This window comes from Vicugna pacos, chromosome 6, assembly GCF_048564905.1.
Source record: "Vicugna pacos chromosome 6, VicPac4, whole genome shotgun sequence".
NCBI lineage: Eukaryota > Metazoa > Chordata > Mammalia > Artiodactyla > Camelidae > Vicugna > Vicugna pacos.
The window spans coordinates 9,509,907-9,535,219 of NC_132992.1; the positions used below are offsets into that span (position 1 = coordinate 9,509,907).

Below are 25,313 nucleotides of genomic sequence, written 5' to 3' on the forward strand. Positions count from 1 at the left end.
TCAATGCAATGTAATATCAATGCTCCTAGAGAAAGATGAACGCAGTTGAGATACGGTCTGCAAAGACTGTGTGTGATGGCAAGGGTGTTGAGGGACCTAGTAAAGGTGTATTATGTCCCATAAAAGGTGAGGTGAACTGTGGTTGAGAAGCTGTGTAAATAGGCACCAAACAGAACATACTAGCCAAATCTATAATAGCTAAATATAGACCAGTCTCTGATGAGCTGGCATTAGTAACGTCAGTGATACTGGGTATTGTGAATGAAGGCCCTAATGGATAGGACCACAAGAACTAAGACTGCAGCAAACCACTGTGAGGCATCATCATCTTTGTAGGTTTAAGAACATGCAAAAGTGGGCTGTCAAATGGAGAATCAGTGGGAATAATCACCCACTCATTAATTATGTCTTTTATAATAAGTTTCTATCCTTGGAGGCCGTGTTTTAACCCTCATTGGGCTGTATTAACTACTTTAACCAGGGGTGTGTGGGGTCTCATTTTGTCCAGCCAATCTGTAAGTGCCGAAGACTCAAAGTGAACATCTGTGCTCACTTTGGAACATTTTAGGGCACTGCATATTCTAGCTACGGGAAATTTAGGCAAGGCTAAATTTTAAGTGATGCATACCTGTTTCCTTCTATTTTACATTTAGTTACTCTCCTAAGATTATTGGGGTACCATGTTCAAATTTAGTGTGATCCCAGATATAACAAATTTGAACCACACTGTTAAGTCCATGAAGCTTTACCAGTTCATGCATTTCACATGTGAAAGTTAATTGAGAACCTGTATGTTGTAGAGGCACAATAGCTAATCAGCGCTGTTCTTATCTTTTTGTTACAAAATTTTTAAGTAAATTTTGGATTTCCAATTGGCTCAAATTATGGACATTTGTTTCAGTTTAATAATGTGTATTTGAGTGTGTATTCATTTATTTTGTTATAGCTTCTCCTGTATGCAGACTCCTTTCTTTTCCTTACTCCTTTCCTTTATTCCTGTTTCCTTTCCTTTCATTTCCTTCCTTCCTTCCTCTTTCTCCGTCACTCCTCCTCTCCCTCTCCCCTCTCTTTCCTTGTCTCTTTCCCTCTCCCTCCCTCCCCACCCTCTCCCTCCTTCTTCTCTTCTTCCCTCCCTCCCTTCCATTTTTTGTCACTGAATATACTGGGGGAGGTCCTTTAGCCTGCTCATATTTATGTACTTTTTTTTTCCTCTAGAGAGTCTCCAATTAGAATTGCTAGGGTTAGGGACCTCCCTCATGGCAACTGATTGTATGGTTTAAGGGCCCTGGGCTTAAGTCTGGTTTGAACTAATCCCTTTGCTGTGCCTCAGGGGTACCATGGTATTTTCTCTGGAACTCAGAATTATTAGGCTTTTTGTTGCAGCGCAACAGAAGAGTGCTGGTCCCACAGCCCAAAGGCTGATAGATGGAAACAACTCTGCTACACACCTGCCTTTTCCTGCATAGAGGAAGCCATAGTCTTCACTGTGCATCTCTTCCTGATGACTCGTAGTGCCAAACTTCTAGGCAGTTATGGCAAAAGGAAAAGGAGGGGCATGACCTGCTCCTGGGTGGCTGTCTTTCTTTTCCCAGGGATCTGGGTTGGGACTTAGAGCTAAAAGAACGTCTCTGCCCTTGGTACAACACAGTGAGCCCCTTGTCTAAAGTATCACTACCATGATGTACGCTCTGTGGTGGCACTTGCTAAAGCCCCAGCTCACTGTCTAGGAGTCTTGCATTATTGGGTAACCCTAGCAGGTATTCTGGTTGGGGTGGAGGGGTGCAGAGATGAGATATTCTTCCTCTGTCCCCTCCTGGCCCTCCCTGGTTGCTGTAAGTTTTTCTCTTTATCACTGGTTTTCAGTAGTTTGATTATGATGTGTGCTGGTGTGTGTGTTTCCTACTTGTGGTTTGTTGAGCTGCTTGGCTCTGTAACTTTTTTAAAAATCAAATTGGAAAACTTTGACCATTTTTCTTCCTATCCTTGTTCTACACGACCTACTCTTATTGTGAGACTTCATTTATTTTTTAACTTGATGTTACTTCATAGGTCTCTGAACTTGTTTATTTTTATTCATTTAATCTTTGTGTTTTTTCCATTTACCAGTCTTTTCTTCTGCAATGTCTAATCCACTATTAATCTTATTCTGTGAAAAGTTTATTTCACGTATGTTTTTATCTCTAAAAGTTTTATTTGGGTTTTTAAAAATATTTATTGATTTCTCTATTATGTTCACATTTGCCGTTATATACACAAGTATAGTATCTAAGGTCCTTGTGTACTAATTTAACATCTCTTACAATCTCTTTTATTTGAGGTTTTTTTTTTTTCCTGGTTAGGGATTCCATTTTCTTGATTTTTGGCAAATCTAATCACTTGTGATTGGATGCTGGACATTATGAATGCTGTATTGTTGAATATCTGGATTTTTGTTGTCTTCCTTCAGGAGGCTAAGGCATTTAAGTTATTTGTTGATCAGTTTGATAAATGTGAGCCTTGTTTACAGGCTTTGTTCATTCAACGGATAATTCAGTCATAACACTGTGGGGTAGCCTCTTTGTGGTCGACAATATATGCCCCAGTTGATCACCCAGAACGTTTGGTCTTTGCTGGCTGAAACTTGAACTCCTTGCCCCGAATAACTCTGGGAACTGTTTAGTTCAAACCTGCTATATGTTTTTTTTGCTCAGCCTCATGAGTTTCATCTTACGCATGTTTGGCCTAATAATAAACATAGATTGAAGGGGCTTTATATGGAGCTCTTTTTCTGCAGAGCTTCCTTTTCTCCAGAATTTTGTCCTGCAGCTTCCAACTGCTAAGTTTCTCTGAACTCCAACCTCTGCCTTTTCATACTCAGCATGCTGGGCTCTGATTGAGTTCTCCTTCCTTGCACCACTATTAGGAAAATGCGTCCAGGCAAAAAGATGGAGAAAATCATAGAGCTCACTTCATTTGTTTCTCTTCTCTCAGGAATGATAACAGTCCTGCACTGCCTGCTGTCCATTGTTTGAAACAGTTCTTTTCTGTTTTTTGTCCAGTTTTCTAATCATTCATGATGGGACAAGTGTAACCTTTCTTACTCCATCCTTTACTGGTGAATAGTGACACAATAAATTGCACATAAACACTGGATACATTTATATATAGGTATAAATTTATGTGTATACATGTGTGTCCATTTTTGTGTGTGTGTATATATACACACACACACACACATATATACATATATATCCATCAAACCATCACAATAATCAAAGAACATATCCATCATTCCTAAAATTTATGCTCCTTTCTAATCCATCTTTCTCACTGATTTCCACTCTGTTCTCAGGCAACCACTCATCTATTTTATGTCCTACAGATTAGTTTGCATTTTCTAGAATTTTATTTAAGTGGAATCGTAAGTATAGACTCACTTTTATCTGGCTTCCTGTACTCACCATACTTAGAAATTCATTCACATTGTTGCATGTATCAGCAGTCCCTTCCTTTATGGTGATGCCAGTACTTCATTGTATGGATGAGCCACATGTGTTTGTGCATTCACCTGGAATGGACATTCAGGTTACTGTCAATTTGAGGCTCTTTCAAATGAAGTTACTCTGAATATTTGTGTACAAATCTTTGTGTGCACATATGCTTTCACTTCTCTTAGTTAAATGTCTAAGAGTGAGATAGGTAGGTTGCATGGTAGGTGTATCTTTAACTTTTTAAGAAACTGCCAAAGTTTTTTCCAAAGTGATCATATTGTTTTATATCCACACTAGCAGTCTAAGAGAGTTCTAATTGTTTTACTTCTTTATTAATATTTGGTATTATCAATCTGTTTAATTTTACCCATTCTAGTGGGTATCTAGTAGTATCTCATTATGATTTTAACTCTATGACTAGAGATGCTGAGTATCTTTTCATGTACTTATTTGCCATATGTATATTTTCTCTGGTGATGTACCTATTCAAACTTTTGCTAACTTAAAATGTTTTTGCCTTCTCATTGCATCGTAAGAGTTCTTCATATATTAAGTTCTTCATATATAAGTTCTTTGTCAGTATATGTTTTAAAAATATTTTCTCTCAGTATTTAGCTTGCTTTCTCATTTCCTTAAAAGCCCTTAGCAGAGCAAAAGTTTTAAATTTTGATGAAGTATAATTTATTGACAATGTGTATGTAGATTAAGAGATTAAATATTAAGATGTCATTTCTTCCAAAATTTATCTATAGATTCAATCCAATCCAATCCAAAATTCTATAAGTCTTTTCTTGTAGAAACTGGCAGGTTGATTTTTAAGTTATATAGAAATGCAATTATATTTTTAAATTATATAAAATTTTAATTATATGGGACCTATAATAATCAGAACAACCTTGAAACAGCAGAGAAAATTTCAATTACTCCTGCTACCTGATTTCAAGACTTTCTGTACAGCAACAGTAATCAAGATGTTATAGTAGTGACATAAAGACAGGGTAACAGATAAATGGAACCAAGAAAATAAAACCTCAGACATTTATGCTTAATGATTTTGACAAAGGTTCCAATACAATAAGATGGGGAAAGGATAATCTTCTCCACAAATAAGGCTGAAATAATGGAATAGTCATATGCAAAAAATGAATCTTGATCATTACCTCACACCACACAGAAAAATTAACTTGGACATCAGCATCACGGCAGTGTGAATTGTGTCCTTTTTCTTTCCCCTTTGATTTACAACTAACTGGACTTACATGACAAAATGAAACACAACAAAACAAAATGAACCCTCTGCATAGCATACTAGGACATCTGAGAGATCCATCCATGTGTGCATCTGAATGTGGGTGGATTGCAACAGAGAGGCGACAGCGGACTGAGGGAAGTGGTGGTGGAGCCAGCAGTGGCAGAAGTGGTGATGGTAGAGAAGATGGAAGCTGGTGTGGCAAGGAATAGAGGAGGAGGATAAAGATGGTGAGTGGGGTCTGCCTGGCTACACATGTTGCAGCTGGAGGGACCAGTTTCTCTCTCTAAAGAGAGACCACAGTGAATGAAAGGAAAGGGAAGTAGGAAGACAAAGAGAGCTGCAGGGAAGTGTCTCTGGCTGTCTGCCTGGGAGGAAAGAAGACCGCCCCCAAATGTCTGGGTACACCCAAAGCCCCAAGTGTTAAGTACATGCCCCCCACCCCCAAGCTCTAGCACCACCCTTTGCTTTTTATTTATTTATGTACTTAGGTATGTATGTGCTTATTTAAATTGAAGTATAGTTGATTTAGAATATCATGTTAGTTTCAGGTGTGCAGCATAGTGATTTGGTTTTTTTTTCTTTTTGCACGTTATATTCCATTATAAGTTACTAGGAGACATTGGGTATAATTCCCTATGCTATATGGTAAATAGCTGTTGCTTATCTATTTTATACATAGTAGTTTGTATCTGTTAATCCCGTAGTCCTAATTTGTCCCTCCTCACCTCCCTCTCCCCTTTGGTAACTTTAAATTTGTTTCTGTTTGTGAGTATGTTTCTGTTTTGTATATAGAGTCATTTTTTTAGGTTCCACATATAAGTGGAACATATTTGTCTTTCTCTAACTTATTTCACTAAGCTTAATATTCTTTAGGTCCATCTATGTTGCTCCATATGGCAATATTTCATTCTTTTTTATAGCTGAGTAATATTCCATTGTGTGTATATGTGTGTGTGTGTGTGTGTGTATCTATATAGCTATATCACATCTTCTTAAGCCAATTGTCTGTTGATGGGCACTTGGGTTGCTTTCATGTTTTGGCTATTGTAAGTAGTGCTATTATGGATATTGGAGTTCATGTACCTTTTTGAATTTGAGCTTTTATTTTTTCTGGATGTATATGCCCAAAAGTGGGATTGCTGGATCATACGGTAGTTCTATTTTTAGTTTTTTAATGAACCTCCATACTATTTTCCATAGTGGCTATACCAGATTACATTCCTACCAATAGTGTATGAGGATTCCCTCTTCTTGACATCCTCTCCAGCATTTATTATTTGTAGACTTTTTGATGACATCCATTCTGGCCATTGTGAGATGATACCTCACTGTAGTTCTGGTTTGCATTTCTCTAATGATTAGTGATGTTGGGCATCTTTTCATGTGTCCATTTATGTCAGTGGGGTGTGAAGTCTCCTACTATTATTATATTGTTGTCAGTTTCATCTTTTATTAGTATTTATTTATTAGTATTGTTAGCATTTGCTTTATATATTTATGTGCTCCTGTACTGGGTGCACCCAATATTAATGAGTATAATATCTTCTTCTTGTATGGATCCCTTTATCATTATATAATGCTTCTTTGTCTTTCATTATGATCTTTGTTTTAAAAGTCTATTTTGTCTGATATGAGTATTCATAACCCTGCTTTCTTGTCATTTCCATTTGTATGAAGTATTTTTTCCTTCCTCTTTCACTCTATGTGTCTTTCACCCTGAAATGAGTCTCTTGTAGGCAGCTTATTCCAGGTTCTTTTTTTTTTTTCTTAATCCAATCACGCCAACTCTGTCTTTTGGTCAGAGCATTTAGTCCATTGACATTTAACACAATCATTATGTATGTACTTATTGCCATTTATTCTTTGTTTTCCAATTGTTTTCATAATTATTTGTTCATTTCTTCCTTTTACTTTTCCTTTACTGGTTTGATGGTTTTTTGTTTGTTTTTTGTAGTATGCTTGAGTTCCTTTCTGATGTTTGTGACTCTATTGTATATTTTTGATTTGTGATTATGTATGTTGACCGTAACTATATCTACTGCTTTAAACTGATAGTCATTCAGGTTCAAACACATTCTAAAAGTTCTACATTTTTTATTCACTTTCCCCACTTTTTGTGATTTTGATATACAATATTACATCTTCATGGTTATCCTTTTACTGCTTATTGTAGTTATAATCACTTTTACAATTTTTATACCTTTTAAAATCTATGTACTGGCTCATTTAAGTGATCTTCAGTCCTTACTATATATTTGCTTTCCTATTGAGATTTCCCTTTTCCTGTAGATTCTTACTTCTTTTCTATGTAGAAGGACCCTTCAGTATTTCTTTTAGGGTAAAGGTTAGTATTGCTGAATTGTTTTAATTTTTGCTTATCTGAGAAATTATTTCTCCTTTTACTCTAAATAATAATATTGTTGGGTAGAGTATCCTAGCTGTTTTTCCTCTTTCAGGACTTTACATCATGCCACTCCCTTCTGGTCTGCAAAGTTTCTGCAGAGAAATCAGCTGATAGCCTTATGAGGGCTCCCTTGTAAATGACTCATTGTTTTTCTCTTGCTGCCTTTAGAATTCTCTCTTTAACTTTACTGTTGTAATTATGATATGTCTTGGAGTGGGTCTGTTTGGGTTGATCTTGTTTGAGATCCTCTGTGCTTCCTGGACATGGATATGTTTCCTTCTTTAGGTCTGGGAAATTTTCAGCCATAATTTCTTCAGATAGATTTTCAATACTCTTTTTCTTCTCCTTCTGAAACCCCTATTATGTGTAGGTTGGCACATTTTATATTCTTCCATAGATTTCATAATTAAAAAAAATGTTTTCTGTCTGCTGTCCTGATAGGGTGATTTCCATGATTTAATCTTCCAGACTACTGGCTTTCTGTGTCATTTAGTTGGTTATTCATTGCTTTTTATCTCAGAAATTGAATTATCTATTTTTGATTGGCTCATCTTTATAGTTTCTAGTTCCTTGTTACAGTGATCTGCGTTTATGTCAATAGGTCTTTCTTAATTCAGTCAGCATTTTTATTACCACCTTTTTGAACTCAGAGACTGGTAGACTGGTGAGCTCTGTTTTATTATTCTTTCAGGGGATTTCTCTTGCTCTTTTAATTGGCAGTAGTTCCTCTGTCTTTTCATTTTACTTAACTTTCTCTGTGTCTATGAATTTAGTAGAAACAGCTATCTATGTGGTCCTGATGGGGTGCTTTTATGTGGGAGTGTCCCTGTATAGACTCTGTGTGTCCAAATCTTTGGTGTGAGGGTTGGTTTTGATAAGGATACCAGCCATATCTTTCCTCATTGTGCTGGCTGCTATCACATTAATAGAGGATGTGGCTGGTGTTAGAGGATCTAAAGCCTGTGCAGGGCATGAGGAGGAACTTCTTTGCTTGTGGCTGTTGCTGCCCAATCAGTTGCTGGCGCAGATACCCTGCAGACAGGGATCAGTCAGACTCCATTCAGTTGACTGTTGCCTTGCCCCAAAGGTATAGAATTGAGGTGGCTGTGTTGTTGCCAGAGAGCTGGGCTGCCTCTATGACAGTCTTCTCCCAAGACTTGTCTGCCCCATGTCCAGTGCCAGGCTGTGGTGTGCAGTGGCTGGGGCCACAGTGCTCACTGGGCTGAAAGATGGACTAAGGTTTGCTGGTCACAGCGCCTCCTGTGGTGCCACCCAAGTAAGTGCTATCAGTAGCTGCTGTCGCTCCACTTGGACCATACTCCAGGCCCCTGATCTACATACCCAGATCACCTTCTCCCAGGGCCTGTCTGTCCCAGATCAAGCACCAAACTGTGGTGTGGACTGACTGGGGCTGGAGTGTTTGCCCTACTTGGATTGAGGAGTGCACTAAGGCGGCAGCTGCCAGTGCAGAGCTTCCTTCGCCCTGATCCTTGACAAGCCAACACCCACACATTCTTAGAGAGTAGAGTCTAGGGTTCTCCAGCCCTTCTATCTGTCCCAGCAATTCTTCCAGCAGCAAAAGGGGCTTGTCTCCTCTAAGACCCCAGGACTGGGATGCCTGGTCTGTGGCTTGATTCTCTCACTCCCCCGTGCAAGGGTCTGCCCATGTAGAACTTCTCTTCCTTTCAGATCCCTCCCAGGGACAAAGGCCCCAACTTTATGTCTTTTTTTTCTGTCGTATTTGGTTACATGGAAATCTTTCTTGTAGCTTTGGCTGTATAGGAGTTGTTCTGCCAGTTTCCAGTTTTGTGAGAACTGTTTCACATGTAGATGTAATTTTGATGTATTTGTGGGGGGAGGTGAACTCTACATCTTACTCCATCTTTATATGATCCCCCCTATTTATTTTTTATCCCCTCCCCTCAACGGAAGCACTGGAGATTGAATCTAGGACTTTATGCACTCCAAGCACATGCTCTACCACTGAGCTATACCCACCCCCCTATTTAGTTTTTATATGCATGTTCACAACCTTAGTGGTAAGTCAGTTCCAGTAAGAGAAATAAAAATGTGCTGTAGTACCACCTTCTGGAAAAACAAAAGGAAGGCTCCTAACTACCAATCTGTTGAACTATTAGAATCAAAGTAAACAAAACCTTGTCTAAATAAGCAAAGTGTTCACTACTTCAAATACAGCAGCAGAGGCATTTCTCATCAAACAGCATGAAAAACCATGGTAATATGGTATCACAAAAAGAAAATGAAAAATTTCCAGCAACCCAATCCAAATATGATGAGATACTGTGATCTAACTGATAAAGAATTTACAATTACTGTTATAAAGAAATTTAACAAGGCACAAGAAAACTCAGAAAGGCAATATAATGGTCTGTGGAATAAATTAATGAACAGAAAGTATATTTTACCAAAGAGATTGAAATTCTAAAAAAGAATCAAACAAATTCCAGAGGTGAATGACTCAATAAATGAAATGAATGATGCATTAGACTGCATTAGACAAAAAGATACTTTGTGACATCAGAAATATTAAAGGAGCAGAGTAAAAGGATGAAAGCTTTATAGGCAAATGAAGATAAATTGCTATCAGCAGAAAAAGGACAATTTTATCTATGAGATGTTTTATGTAAACTTCATTGCAGCCACAAAGCAGAAGTCCAGAGATATAAAACATAAAAAAGGGGAGACTGAGCAAATTGTCATGGTAAACCACCAAGTTACAAAGGTAGATGGAAATAGAAGGAAAAAATAATGGAGAGACAAAATAACCAGAAGGCAAAAGAGAAAATGGCAGTAGTAAATCCTTAACATATCAATAATCATCCTAAATGTAACTGGATTGAAGTCACCAATTAAAAGCCACAGCGTGACTAGATGGATTAAAAAAACAAGATCCAACTATACGCTGCCCACAGGAGACTTGTTTCAGCTCTAAAGACACACATAGGGTCAAAGTGAAAAGGTGGAAGATGATATTTCAAGCAAATGGAAGTGAAAAGAAGGCAGGTGTAGCTGTATTTGTAATCAGACAAAATAGACTTCAAGTCAAAAAGGGTAATGAAAGAAAAAGAAAGTAATCAAATAATGATAAAGGGATCAATACATCAAGGAGATATAACAATTGTAAATATATACTCCCAAAGATCATAACACCAAAATACATTAGGCAATTATTAACAGATCTTAAAGGAGAAATAGACAATACAATAATTGTAGCAGAATTCAATACCCTCCTATCAGCAAGAGATAGATATCAAGAAAAAAAATAAACAAGGTAACAGTGGAATTGAACCATCTTAAGACAAATGGACTTTACAGAACATTCCATCCAACAGCAGCAGAATACATTCTTCTTCAGTGCACTCCATATTCTCCAGGACAGATCATATGATTGGCCATAAAACAAATCTTAGCAAACTGAAGAAGACACCAACTTCTTCTCTGACTACAATGATATGAAAGTAGAAATCAACAATAAGAGAAAAGTGAGAAGATGCACAAATAAGTGAAAACTAAACACACTTCTAAACAACCATTGAATCAAAGAAGAAATCAAAAAGGAAATTGAAAATTAACTCAACAAATGAAAATGAAAACACAACATAACAAATATCATGGGATACAGCTAAAGCAGTTCTGAGAGGAAAGTTTATAGCTACAGATACATTTATAAGAAATAAGAAATATCTCAAACTACCTAACTATACCTCAAGGAACTAGAAAAAGTCTTGTCTTAAATAAATTAAGCTCAAAGTCAGTAAAAGGAAGGAAATTATAAGGGTCAGAGAAGAAATAAATGAAATAGAGACCATAAAACCAGTAGAAAATATCAACAAAACTAAGAGCTGGTTCTTTGAAAAGATAAACAAAATTAATGAACCTTTAGCTAGACTAAGGAGAAAGACAGATGACTCAAAATTAGAAATGAAAGAAGATATTATAACTGCTGATATTACAGAAATACATAGAATCGTTTGATACTACTATGAACAATTATGTACCAACAAATTATATAATCTAGGAGAAATGGATACATTTCTAAAAACACACAACCTACCAAGACAGAATCAGGAAGAAACAGAAAATCTGAACAGATCAAAAATGAGTAAAGAGATTGAATTAGTCATCAGAAACTCCCAACACAGAAAACACAGGAGTAGACAGTTTCACTGGAGGATTCTACCAAACATTTAAAGAGTTAACACTAATCCTCAGACTCTTTCAAAATATCAAGGAGGAGGGAACATTTCTAAATTCATTCTATGAGGCCAGTATTACCTGGATACCAAACTAGATAAAGAAACCACAAGAGGAGGAAGGGGAGTAGGAAGGGACAGACTGGGAGTTCAAAATTTGTATATATTGACAGGCATATAAAGAATAGATAAACAAGATTATACTGTATAGCACAGGGAAATACATACAAGATCTGTGGTAGCTCACGGTGAAAAAGAATGTGATAATGAATATATGTATGTTCATGTATAGCTGAAAAATTGTGCTCTACACTGGAAATAGACACAACATTGTAAACTGAGTTATAACTCAATAAAATAAAATTGAAAAAAAAAAGAAACCACAAGAAATGAAAACTATAGACCAACAGATAAAAAAGATATGGTACATATACACAATGGAATATAATTCAGCCATGATAAAGGAAGATATCCACCCATTTTTAATAACATGGATGGACCGTGAACAGATTATGCTGTCAGACAGAGAAAGACAAGAACTGTATGATATCACTTATATGTGGAATCTAAAAAAGTTAAAACTGTAAAAACACAGTAAAATGGTGGTTACTAGGGGATGGTGATGGAAGGGGGGGATAAGAGTGATGATATTTAAGGGTACAAACTTGTAACAAGCTGTAAGTAAGCCATAGAGATCTAATAATGCACACTGTAATGAATACAGACAATAATATTGCACTATAATTATATATGATAAATTTTACTACATTAGCAATCATAACATATAAATGTATCAAAGTAACATGCTGTACACCTTAAACTTAACACAATGTTGCATGTTAAATTTATTCAATTAAAAAAAGAAAAAGTAACTTGAAATGGATCTTAGACCTACCTGTAGGAACTAGAATAATGACACATCTAGAAGAGGAGCAAATCTTAGTGATCCCAGGTTTTAAATTTTGATTGGATACCAGAAATGTAGATGAAAAATATTAGAAATGTAAGAAGTAGCTTAAAGAGGAAACGAGTCATTGGAACATATTAGGTATGGAAATTTGTGAATACTTCCATAATTCTGAAGTAAAGAGAATGGACTTTGGAGTTACCCAACAGGTTGGACTTTGGAGTTACCCAACAGGTTGGGTTTTAAATTTCAAGTTGTCACTATTACTGACCTTCTGCTAGTTGCTTAATCTTTCAAATTTCTGTTTTCTTTACTGTGATAGTATCCATCTCCTAAAATTGTTGTGAGGATTAAGTAATAAGAAGAATATAGACAGTACAATGTCTGACACATAGTGATACTCCAAAAAATAGGAAGCATTGTTGATATAATAATTATTAGTAAACTTGTTTTAAGGACTAGGGTATTCAGAAACTACTACATTTATAATATCACCACTTCTTCATAGTAACTTATCTAGTAAAGTTGGCAGCCCAAAGAAAAGTCCTCAAAAGGATAAAGAATCCTTTAAAAGCTGTCACATTTTTGCCTGAGTTGACTGAAAGATAACAGAATATGCCACCCTAAAATATGCCTCTTTGACCTAAGTGTTATTTTGAGAAATAGCAGACACAGGAGAAACTCTGAAAACAAAGAAATTACCTTTTTGTAATGGAAATTTACACTTATAAAGGAAATCTTCCTTTCCCAGAAAGAGGATCTAATCAATGGAGAAGGCACCAAATTTAAAGACCTTTATCTGCATAGCAAATCAAAGAGTTTACTTTTATAACACTTAAGGGGCCTTCCTAATCTCCTGAATCAACATTCTTTCTTAAAGTTCTTGGCTAGTAAGAAAAAAATTATCCCTACTATGTTATTTACAATCTATTACATTGATTGTTTATTATGTATATGACATTTTGAGTACATTATCTTTAATCTTTACAATTTTGAGAAATGGTTCCATTTTTAGAGATGAGAAAAAAGGCTGAGCAGAATTAACTTGCTCTAAGACTAGTGAGTACAAAGGATGCTTACAGGTTTGATTTTGAAGATTTCTGCAGGGTTGGAAACACATGTGACTTAAAAAATCAAGAATCAAAATTTGAACATGGACCTGATCACAGACTTATCTGTCCCATTCCAGATATATTTGTGAACAGTCTTTGGAGTCAGATTGCTTGGCTTCAGATCTCAGCTCCAACAAATTAATAGGTGCCTACTTCATAGGATAATATAAAGTGAGGAAAGAGACTCTGCAAAAAGGGTATGATATGGGGAAAGAACAATGCTGCTTACTTTAGTTTTGTTGAGGCTGTTGTTCCCCAGGTGTTCATCTGCTGGTTGTAGGAGGATGTAGAATACCCAGGAAAAACTTGGGGGGGGGGGTAGAGGGGGAAGTATTAAGGATTTTGGTTCCTTCTATCTATATAACTTCTATGCTAAAGGGGAAAACTGATTCAATAAACCAACGTACTTATTTATTTAAAGGACAGACAAGCAATAACTTACCATATAATAAAGGTATTTAAAAAAAATTCTTCTAGGTATTCAAGTTCATTTAAAGTGCCAATGATCACATAATTGCCAAGAAAATCAAGATGAATAAGATGTAATCTCTGTTCTAAAAAGGGTCATAATCTAGCTTAAGTGCTATAATGAAGGGAAGTCAGCAAAACACTATATGGAATGATTAATTCTGCCTTTAGAAGGCTAGGGAATCTAAGAAAACTTACACAGAGAAATGTCAGACATTGGCTGACAAAAACTTTGTTAGATAAAAAGACTTTGGACAAAAAGTTGATATTAAGATTTGCTTGGTGTAAAGAGAGACCTAGCTCTTTCTAACTTAGTCCCCCAAGAGAACAGAAGTATCAGATATAACAAATCTACCATTGGGATCAGACAGTTAACTATTAAATGATCTGGGGTTAATTATTTCTTTGTTCACGGTCTCTTGAGGGAAAAACTCTGTCTTTATCAAGAGTTGGTCCAAGTATGGTAAGAGTTAATCCTAGGTAAACGTGAATCAATGTCAACCCCATTTCCCCACTCATCTTAAATTTGTAAGAAGGAGTTTAATGAGATGAATATACATAGCAGAAAGACTTTTGGTCTAAATATCAAAGTTTATTGAAATAAAATATAATCTATAATAAAAAATGCTAAGGGTGTTATCACTGGTTACAGTTTTAAGTATATTAACAAAAAAAAAATCCAACATTTTAATCCAAGAATGATGCTATCCTTTTGGTACAATAACAAACATGAAATTAAATGTTGAATAATACTGAATAATTCTTTCAGAATTATTTTATACTTTCCCATCTATGTTCAATTTGCCTTTCTAGGAGTATCCTCCAAAAGTGAAACTTTTGAAACTTAAGACGTAGTTTTTGGAATCAAATAGTTTTAGCATAATTAGCATATAGAACTTTCTTCCATAGAAATTCAGTTGAACCCTAAGCTGAGTAGATGCTTTAAGGTGTTTTAAAAATTTTATTTCAATGCTCTTTTCTATAAATTTCTAGGATTGCTATTATTCTTAAACTAGCATTGAAGCTGGTCATAAAGCAAAAGAGACGAATTATTTCGGAAGTAGAAAGGGCATTAAGATAGTAAAAGAAAGGAGCAGAAAAAAAATAGGCACTCATAATCTGTAGACTTAAACTCTTTGAGAACTCTAGTTCTATTGGCCAGTCTTGGTCTGGCACAAAGAGATCTATGATACGTCACAGCAGCTTCTTGACCCAAATAGCAAGACAGTAAAGAGTTTTTTTCTTGTCGTATTTCAAAGCCACTTTCCCTGCAGTCATTATACCATTTCACTTGCTACTCCCCAAATATGTGCCACAATCCAATTATTCTACACAATTCAAAGAAAAAGACTCACATGCACTAACTTTAGGAAATGACTTTCAGGGTACCTCTGAAGTTTTCACAAGTGAAGATTATCCCTTGTGCTGATTGTTGGGTAGCAATCATACATCAATCTTCAATCATATTGTCCTACTTGTGATGTGTGGATCTGTGAAAATAATAGTTGTCATTTTATTCAGGAAGATAGCCTTTTAACAAAAACCACTGGAAGCTTTTAAATTCCTCATCTTTAAAAATCTGTAAAGCTCTAAGATACCCTATATACTCTGGAAAAAATGGTTATTTCAAACAAGTAAGATGTAAAAAGGAACAACAAAAACTGACAAAACTGAGAGATGTATAGGACAGATTAAATGCCAGTCTTAGTCTTAAAACACATTTCGTTAGTCAGAACTGCTCATTTCAACAGGTCACTGATTTGGTCATTTAAATGGGCATTTCGGTTTCCTGAATTCCTATTTAAAGCTGTAAGTAGTAGAGCCAAAGAAGCTAGGACACCTTCAGAAGAATTTTGCTTTGTCCACCCTCTAATCTAGGAGGCATCCCTATCTCTCAAGGTGTAGGATATTACAGTGGGGATAGATATAAAATTTTTAAAGTTAATATGATAAATTATTAAGGATTTGAAGGAATTCTTAGAATTAATATTAGATGAAGTAAAGATTTACTGTAGAATAATAATACAACTTTTTCTCTTTAAATCTACTGTGTTTTAAAGCTTAAGTTTTATGTTTCTGCTGTGGTATTTCAACACCTTATCTGGGATAATACCATGCCCTAAAAAGATCTATTATAGCAGACAAGTCTAAATCTCCTCCTTTCTCAGGACAATAGGACAAAGCTAAACTTGAGGCAACCGCTGAAGAATTTTACCCTGTTTTTTGAGTTAAATTTTTTGAGATCAGAAAAGTGAAATTAGAAACTAGAATCCTTTATGTAAAATTATATATGCAAATCACAATTTATTAAACTCTAATTTCTAATGGCAGAAACAATGAGATTAAGTAAAGGACATAAATGAGTTAAAATTTAGATAGATCTTCAAAGTAAGTTAAACTTATCAGGGTCCTGCAATTTGTCCCTCAGATGCCATTATCCCTATTTTGCAATATATATTTTTTAAGAAGCCTTCAATTATAATTTTCGTTTGTTTTAAAGTGTTACTCAAGAAGAGTAACGACAATTTTTCATGTTTCTCAGTAGGATTAGAAGTGTTAGATATCAGTTTAAAAAAAAAAGACAATTACCAGAAAACCTAAGAACTCTGATGAGTTTCTTTCCTATTTTCAGTCACGTTCTAAAAGAAATTTAACTATATTCTCAAATAACATTTTACATTAAAAAAAAAATTTAAATAGCCCTAAAAAGGACAGTACTTAAAGAGATCTAAGTGAATTCCATCCATGCAAAAAGTTTATGTTTTGGTAACCTGATACCACTGCATTTTGTTCCATGAAGGAAGAGGCAAATAATCTAAATATTTGGATATATGAAAGATACTGGAAAAAATAGATTTTAATGCTTTTTATACTCCAAAAATAGTCCTGATTTTGATCCTACCCATAGAACACAAAGGGAACTATAACATACATTTTGGGAAGAGATGATGCCATACTCAAAGATAAGATAATTCTACAAACTTTGACAGCATTAAAAAAAACTGGCTATAGTAGTATTATCATTGGGGAAACAATCTACACATTCAAGAACAAAAGATGTATAATATTTATAATTATTTAAATAACACTCTGTGCTTATACTATGCCCTTTATTCCAAAGTGCATAGCACTAAAAATGAGCATCCTTTAGATATTTAGAGTAAACTGAGGCACAGAAAGTTTGCAAGATAAAAGCCAAGGTTTTAGACAAAATGATTCAGAGTTTCACATTTCCCATTTCTTAAAATACAAATTACACACTATCTTTAATGTCTCCATCTTATTTTACCAAACATTAATAAATTTATAATTATAGTTTAAGTTGTATGCCCAAGCACTCTGTGATAGGCAAAATCCATAAGCTTTCCATCATGTTTTAAAATAACTGAATTGAACAGAAAAGTTAAGTGAAACGCAGTCAATTTGCTTTTTGCTTTAAAAAAAATTTTTTTTAATGATATTGTTTTAGGACACTTCTGGAAATTCTTGCCTTGATCTTTCTCCAGCAGGATTTTATAAATATCTGCTTTATATGCCAGCATGAATATGATAATTCTTTCCTTAAATATTTATTTGACTTTTAGTCCTCTTCCCTCTCAAGATCTTCTTCTGTCTCTTAGTGAACTGAGTTGGTGATTCATTGAAACCAAAATATTAAGGTTTTGTGCAAGTACAAAATGGTTAATGATGGTTTCAGTCAACTAATTTCCGATACTAACTTGCTTAATTAAGCTAAGATCAAAAAGTATGAGGCAGAATTCAAAACATAACATGGGTAAGTAGTCAAATACGACAAATGTGAGACAAAAAAAAATATATTCCAAAGCCTAATCCTAAATTTAAATCTATGACTCATTCAACTACTAACGACACCTTGAAACATTAAATAAGTTACTTTACTTATGTACACTGAACCAGCATCTTATAGGAAGTAGTCAATGCCAATTATAGCTGCCTCTAACAGCCTGGTGTGTGTATTCTTAGAATGCTGATTCTTAAATTTGAGGGAATGTTTCTAGATTACTTTGAGTATCTAATAGAAGTCATGGATTCTTGCTTCAGAAACATACCCACAAACACACCAGCCCCCCACAACACACACAGCATGAGTACTTTTAAGTGTTGATAACCTATTATAAATCACAGTGTTGTCAATTCAATGGGGTTAGACATGAAGAAAATTTTCATATTGTTAATAAACACTGGTTACTAACCTTAAGGAATAGGCTTTGAAAGTACAAGAAAGTGCGGTGACCATATCCATTCGTTCATCCGCCTCTTTTGCTAGCTCTAATGGTTCATGCAGATGTGCCCCTAATCTAGCCTATAAATCTTAAAAACAAAAATGTTTAAGTTCTAATTTCTGCTAGCAGGGTACATGTAACAATTTTCAAGCATTACAAAATACTGTGAGGAAAGACTTAACCACTATCAAATTCCAATGTACCCAAACCAGCAGTCAAATATCTGAATATGTAATTTGTTGCCTTGAGCAAAATACAAGAAAATAAAGACATAATAGCTCTAAATTTTTTACAACCTTCAAGGATGGGAAACCAGTATCTCTGAGAATTTTTTTTAATAGAATTAAACACTTATTTTCCCCCACAGTATTCAAAGCAAACATTTTACCATTATTATTCTCGGTATAGCAAACTGAATTCCAGGAATGTAAGAAAGTCTAACTTGGAAATATTACATAGAAAAAGGCTGAATTAACAAACACATTACATTTCTTAGTTATTTTTTATAAGTATACATTGACATCTACTTATCTGATAGCAGCACTGCTGGTTTTGAGTGAGTTTTTTTTTTCTTCCAATGGGAATGCAGAATGGCAGTATTATCTTTGGAACAAATTAAGAAGACAGTAACAAATAACAGAAGAATAACTTCTATGCTTATATTTTTCAAGGGCAATAAATAGATAAGTATATAATTATGGAAAAATATGCCTCAAATTTTTTTTTAATTTCTCAGGGTTTATTGTTTTATTTCTTCATAATAAAATATAATGCACTGTTACTACTGTCCTGGGAAAAACAAACTCTGAGGTTTGTGTTTCCTCCTTCAACCAACAGAGTGATATTACTAATAAACCTGGACTAAGGTCTACTTGTTTGAGCCAATAGAGAATAGTGTATCTGATTATTTTGCCAGTATATGCATATTTTGGGTTTTTATCAAGAGACTCACCAAATATTTTGTATGAAAGTTTTATACCCAAAACAGGTTCTCTGATGATTAATCATGCTAGCATGGGAAATTGGAAGGAATAACAAATGGTATAACATAAATAGACATGCAATACAGAAGGACATAAAAGATACATTTTGACCCTGGATAGTTCTTAGAATCATTTCTTCCATAAATAAGACTTTACTTTTTACATATAGATTTATGCTATAACTGGTCTTGGATCACGGAGAATGTTAAGGACATAACTTAAGAAATCTAGACCACACTTTTCGTAGTCTTTTGTCACCCCAGACCACAAAAAACATTCTCCAAGTGGATGCTCAGGTTAGATTAAGATGCTCTTAAATTTACTGAGGCTTAGAATGTAAATCATGTAACTACCTGCAGCAGGAATAGTCTTTTCAAAAATGACTAAAACAAACTTTTAAATATAAAGCATATAAAAAGGACTATTAAGGATAGTTTTCCAAACTAGAGAAATACAGGAAAATATGTGTTACCTCATAATAAAGTTCAATAAATATTCTTTCTGAATCCTATAAACACTACAAGATGTTATAGGTTTATTTGGTTCTCATAAGTTAAAAAAATCTGATTGCTTTTACATAAATTCCTCCAAATTCGTATCTATCCTCAAATAGATTTTACTAATGCTTTTCCACTAGATTCAGAGATTATCTCCAACATCTTTTCAGAAATGTGCTTTTTTCTTGGTTTTAATAAGTATACTTAATTTTCTAGCAAATAAACATGATTTAAATTTTAAGGTTAAAGGTAATTCTAGAAAAAGGTAGACACTGAACTATTTCCTTTTCTACATCCCTATATTGACAAGGCCTAGCATCCACTGTGGTTTCCTCCTAATACTCACTTGTCACACTGTCAATAAATAGAAACTGTGGTCCAAGTAACCTATATTAAAGGTTTCAAAATTCCTCAAAATTTTACAACACTATAAAGTTATTAAGGTCTGATTTTGATAAGATATTAGTGTTATGTAATTTTTTTTGCTATTGAAAAGAAATACAAATATTGATTTTTTTCTATCTAAATTAAATCCAAGCTCCATTATCAGTTCTCAAGATATATCTAAAATGTACATTCCTAAAGAAAGGTAAAGCTGTTCAAGGGCTGAACTAGTCCAATATACAATTAAGGATTATTTATTCTTGTTATTTTTTGTCTTTTTTTTCTTTTTAAATCTCTATATTAAACCCCTGGTTTCTCATGGATTAGATCATAATTTAACATTGTAAAAATTAATTTCAGAAACTATTGTGCTAATATTTAGATTTGAGGAAGGAATCAGACAAAATCAATTACCTCTATTCATTGTTAGAACAGAATACGAAATAGCTTACTAACTGATATGAATTATGAATGTCACTATGACACAAAATTTGCTGTGATTTGCTTATTTGGCTACAAGTGCAGTATTTTTCATGAATGACAACACACAGCATTTCCAACTTGTAACATGAAACTCCAGCTCATAAAGAGTGTACTGTGTGACTTGAAAAAGTCTGATTGTAACTAAATAACAACCTTTCCCCTGAAAAACATGAACAAAATCCATTGGGAAATCAGGCACAGACGGTATTTATCGGTTTTTCTTCCTTTCCTTCTGTGGTTTTGTTTCTGAAGATATATAGATGACTCCGAAAGAATCCAACACTTCTTACAAAATGATACAGCTATTTTTTTCCTTTTCTTTTTCTTTATCTTTTTCTCGAGGCTCCTTTCGTTTACGTTCACTATTCCCAGATTGTCTTCCACTTGATGGGGAGGCTTGTGCGGGCTGGCTTTGCTTTAAGAAAAAGAAACAGTAAGAAATTACCTCACCTTTTTGAAGGTGCTTAAGCATAGTTATCTAAGAAAAACTCCAAGAGTGAAAGGAATCATTAATGGAAAAAGGCTGTTGGTGTATAGACTTGTTATATTACACAGTATCTGAGTAATTGGCTCTATCATTCAGGACAGATATAATTAATGTATCCATTATTCTGAGTAAATGGAATTTCATAATAAATAACTAGTATTATATTGCTGGAAGACTCAAATTCAAGAAATATTTATGTTAAAGTTTAGAAAATGTTAAAGAAAAGGACACCTTTTGAAACTGTAACAGTTCTCTAAGATATCATTTAATACTATTATAATAAACAGATTTTAAAAGAAGGAAAAAAAATCCTTAGAACAGAGAGTATGAAATAAGTGTATTCTGTGAAATGAGAGAAATTTTTTAGTGAAAAGCTAAGCATAACACGATAGGCTTTCACTTTTAAGTTTGGTGCAGTCAATATTTGAGCTAGAAGTAGAAATGTTGTACCTATTTTAATGAGATCTCTATATTTAAAGTTTCATCAGACCTTAAAGGGCATCTTTCTTTCTTGTGTGCTCAAACCAAAGGAACAGTTCTAGCATGGTACAGTTAAACGTAAAAGAAAGAATATTTTTTTTTCATTTAATGAAATGAGATTTAACAAACAGAAACCTTCTTAGTCACATCTGCAGCGCTTAAAATATTTAACTGGAAAAAGTGAAAAGTGGAAAGGCGCTAACCTTAGTTGAATACTTGGTACATGTCAGACATTGGATTAAGTGCTAACGTTATTTGTTCTTAACCACAAACTTAATAGTTCAGTATCATTTTCTATTTTACAGATAGGAACAATGAGGCTAAGAGAGGTAGAGGACTTTGTCCTACGTGTTGCAACTAGTATGGGAAACAGAAGCAGGAACTGCAAATCCATATCTATCAGGCTCTGAAGTCTACATTCTTCCCAGCAGTACCTCATACTGCTTCCTAACTGATAGAAAAGATTTTGTTCCAACTAGTTTATATTCTTTGAAGCTATTAAGAACTTAATAAATTTGATTGAAAAATCTTGCCATTACAACCTAAGAAAAAATAAATTTAACTAAAAAAGAAATATATTAAGGGAATCACAAACTTAGGACAATGCCACAAACCCTTTGGGTGCTAAACTGCTAACGAAACTGAAGAGTTAATACCTAATTAAAAAAATTTACCTTAGCACAAATTTCTTTATTGCTAAAGTGATCACTGTATTTAAGAATCAGAACACTAACTCTGCTCAATTCTACTGTGAACCTGAAACTGCTCTAAAAAAAATAAAGTCTATTATATTTAAAAAAACAAAAGAGAGAATCAGAACACTGGTTTTTACCTGGGCCTGCGTAGAAGCAGAAGCAGAAGCAGCAGCTGCTGCCGCTTGTTCCTGTTCCTGGTAATATTGAGAAGCCCGTCTATCCTCCTCCTCTTGGAGTTTCTTTGCTAGTTCCAAATCACTGATTCCTTCAGGTATTTGTTCCCAGTTGAGCTCATGGCTCTGCTGTTCTTGTTGTAGAGATAATGCCATAAGGTAGTCCTAAGAAATTAAATTATAGCCATCTTTAGCTACGCGATTTTACCGAAGAACAGATGTATGTAAATATAGAGGTTATATCTATAAACCTATGAGAATGGCTTTTAAAAAACATACCAGAGTTTAAATATAAAAATACAAGCTATCTATTTCTGTTTGGGAGTTATAAACATTTCAGTGATTCTGCCTTTGTTAAAATTCACTTGAAATTTGGCGGGGGGTTATAGGACAGTGGTAGAGTGCATGCCTAGCATGCAAGGTCCTGTGTTCTATCCCCAGTATCTCCATTAAAAAAAAATAGTAAATAAATAAACCTAATTACCTCCCCCCAACAACAACAACAAATTCATTTGAAATTCTTTCTAGAAGCAGTATGTAAGGCATTCAAGAAAGCTTAAACACAAGTCTGTAGAAAATTTAGACAAAATAAAAAAGCATAAAAAAGAAAGTTAAGATTACCATAATATCATTATACAGAGAGAACTACATTTAACGATTAATATGTAACCCAACTCGTTTTTTCTACATTAACAAACGCAAACACATCTCACAAGCCCTGAAACTACTAGGATCTGTTTTCTTTCCCATTTAATGTCATAAAAGTCTTCTGTTAAAAAAAAAATCATAAGAACTTCCCAAGATTATTTACTAAATATTCTTCCCAATATGACTTTTAAAGCCAACATGGCTGTCCATCACACAATCATATTCAGTTACTTAACTACCGCCACACTCCTCCCCCTCACACAGATTATTTCCTATTAAAAAACTGATGCATCTTTAGTTAAAAATTATATTATCTAACTTAACATCCACTTTTATTAAGAATCAGTGCTGAATGAAACTTGACTACTCCATGCACCTCCCTCAATCTACCCTTAAAATAAGAGAATTTTATTTTACTTTATTTTTAATTTTTTTTGAGAATTTTAAATAATCACAGAGGATAAGCAAAAGGTTGTTGAGTATGTTGATTATGATGACTGTCAAAGGAAAACCAAGAGTCCTAGAAATATTAGCATTTATTTTCATCAAGTATTTTGCACACTCATAGCTTGCTATTCAAATGGCTGTTATAGAACTTAACATATATTAGTTGGTCAAATATCTGGCTCCCCAGCTAAACTGCAATCTTTGAGCACAGGACTGAATGATTTATTTTGTGTCCCCAGGACCTAGTTACAGTGCCAGAAAATACGACTGCTCAGTGAATATAGGCTAAATTAATGCAGTTTCTATGCACTTGAATTGTTATCAGTGAAACATGTGCCAACTGCTTAACAGAACCATATTTCTGCCTCAGTTGAAGAAAATGTCACATCCCTGTTATACTTCTAGTAATAAGCACACTTGTGACTCCAAGCCTGCTCACCTACAGCAGGCAAAAATCTCATCTGTCTCAGTTCTAAAGGAGAATTCCACTCAGTAGGGCAGCTCCTGCTGTGTCTGTCCTCCTTACCTTGGACTATAAGGCTTAGAATACCCACCTACTCTTTACCCAATGCACTCTATTTTCAAGACTCCCTCTTTTCTACTTTTTCTGACCAGCCAGAGTAGATCTCAAACATGTACTCGTCTCTTCATCTTTACCACCAAGGTAAGCTATCATCACCTCTGGCTTGGATCACTGGTCTGCTTACACGTGTGTCCTTCCTGTGCATTCTCCATATGGCAGGTTTTTTAAACGTTAAGTAGTGATTGCTTCGGCAGCACACATACTAAAATGGGAACAATACAAAGAGTAGCATGGCCCCCTATGCAAGGATGACATGCAAATTCATGAAGCATTCCATATTTTTTACAGAAGTACAAATATAACGTACACATGAATATGTAATGTTATAAGCTAACGTTACCTCAATTAAAAACAAAAAAAGTAGATCATGTCCGTTCCATGTTAAATACTTGGCATATCTTCCCTACTACAATTAAAATAAAATTCAAACTTTACCATGACTTTCATAGTTCAATATAGTCCAATATAATCTAGCCTTCTGAACCTAAGTGTATAATTAATGTACATGCAGAATGATCACTTACCTATTTAGGAAGTATCAGGAAAATTTCACACGTAAACTAATGAACAAATCTTGACTTCAAAAGTTTGGATACTAAATTCACATTTGAAAGGAAAGAGCATTTCAAACAATAAGAGCAGACAGAACAACAGTCTACCTGATCTATCTGATCTTGTTGTCCTCTGTATACAGTTTCAGGATCTGAAGGAGGCCGCAGATGAAATTCTGAGTCACAGAAATTTCCATCACCATCGACATTGTGTAGGCTCTCCCAAACAACTTTTTCTTCCGTGAGAAACCCCTGGTCTGTTACCAACAAATACAGTAGACCCTTAGTAAGAAATAAGAGAAAGAACTGTTAAATTGATCAAAACTAGTTAACATAGGAGAAACTGTGTAATCTGTTTAAAACAAAATTATTCCTATTAGTTAGATCTGCACAACATAAGAAACAGTAGACCAAGTACATATTTTATTTGCTCATAGAATTATATTCACATGGCTCTGAATATAGATTATAATTGGTACACTGCACTGCAATGAGAAATAAGAGTTCATGGCTCAACTAATTCATAACTTATAAAATAGCCTTTGGGGGCTTATAACCTCATTTCAAATACAGAAAAGTACAAATTCATAAAAATACATCAGATAACAAGTTAAGACACAGTCACAATAAAATGATAACACATTGAGTGGTTTTTAAAAAATTAAGCCTATATGACTAATCTAATCCATACCAATTTTTCCTCTCTCTTCACCTTTAGCTGTTCTCAATTTGTACACCAACAGTCCTTTGCACTTATTTCTACTGTCACACTGAATCACATTGTATGATGATTGTGTTTTCCTGCCTCGTTCCCCAGACTAGTTTTAAATC

The 25,313-nt window shown here is 34.5% G+C and overlaps 2 protein-coding genes and 1 non-coding gene across 4 annotated transcripts in view; 2 read left to right on the forward strand and 1 right to left on the reverse strand.

The window, feature by feature from the left end:
• Positions 1–25,313, forward strand: part of SLTM (SAFB like transcription modulator) — a 96,418-nt gene that overhangs the window by 54,056 nt on the left and 17,049 nt on the right. The window lies entirely within an intron of this gene.
• MINDY2 (MINDY lysine 48 deubiquitinase 2) overlaps positions 18,392–25,313 on the reverse strand; it is a 62,779-nt gene continuing 55,857 nt past the window's right edge. The window contains exons 7-9 of one of the 2 annotated variants that reach the window (XM_072962336.1): positions 24,591–24,764; positions 22,218–22,418; positions 18,392–20,833 (exon numbers count right to left, since the gene is read on the reverse strand). In XM_072962336.1, the coding sequence (XP_072818437.1) occupies positions 20,705–20,833; positions 22,218–22,418; positions 24,591–24,764 (504 nt within the window). In that variant the 3' untranslated portion in view covers positions 18,392–20,704. Of the gene's footprint in view, positions 20,834–22,217; positions 22,419–24,590; positions 24,765–25,313 lie in introns of those variants that run through there. The other variant, XR_012073269.1, reaches the window with a different exon arrangement.
• LOC116278057 (U6 spliceosomal RNA) lies at positions 24,110–24,214 on the forward strand. The gene has a single exon (XR_004187480.1). It is a non-coding gene; the product is annotated as a U6 spliceosomal RNA (small nuclear RNA).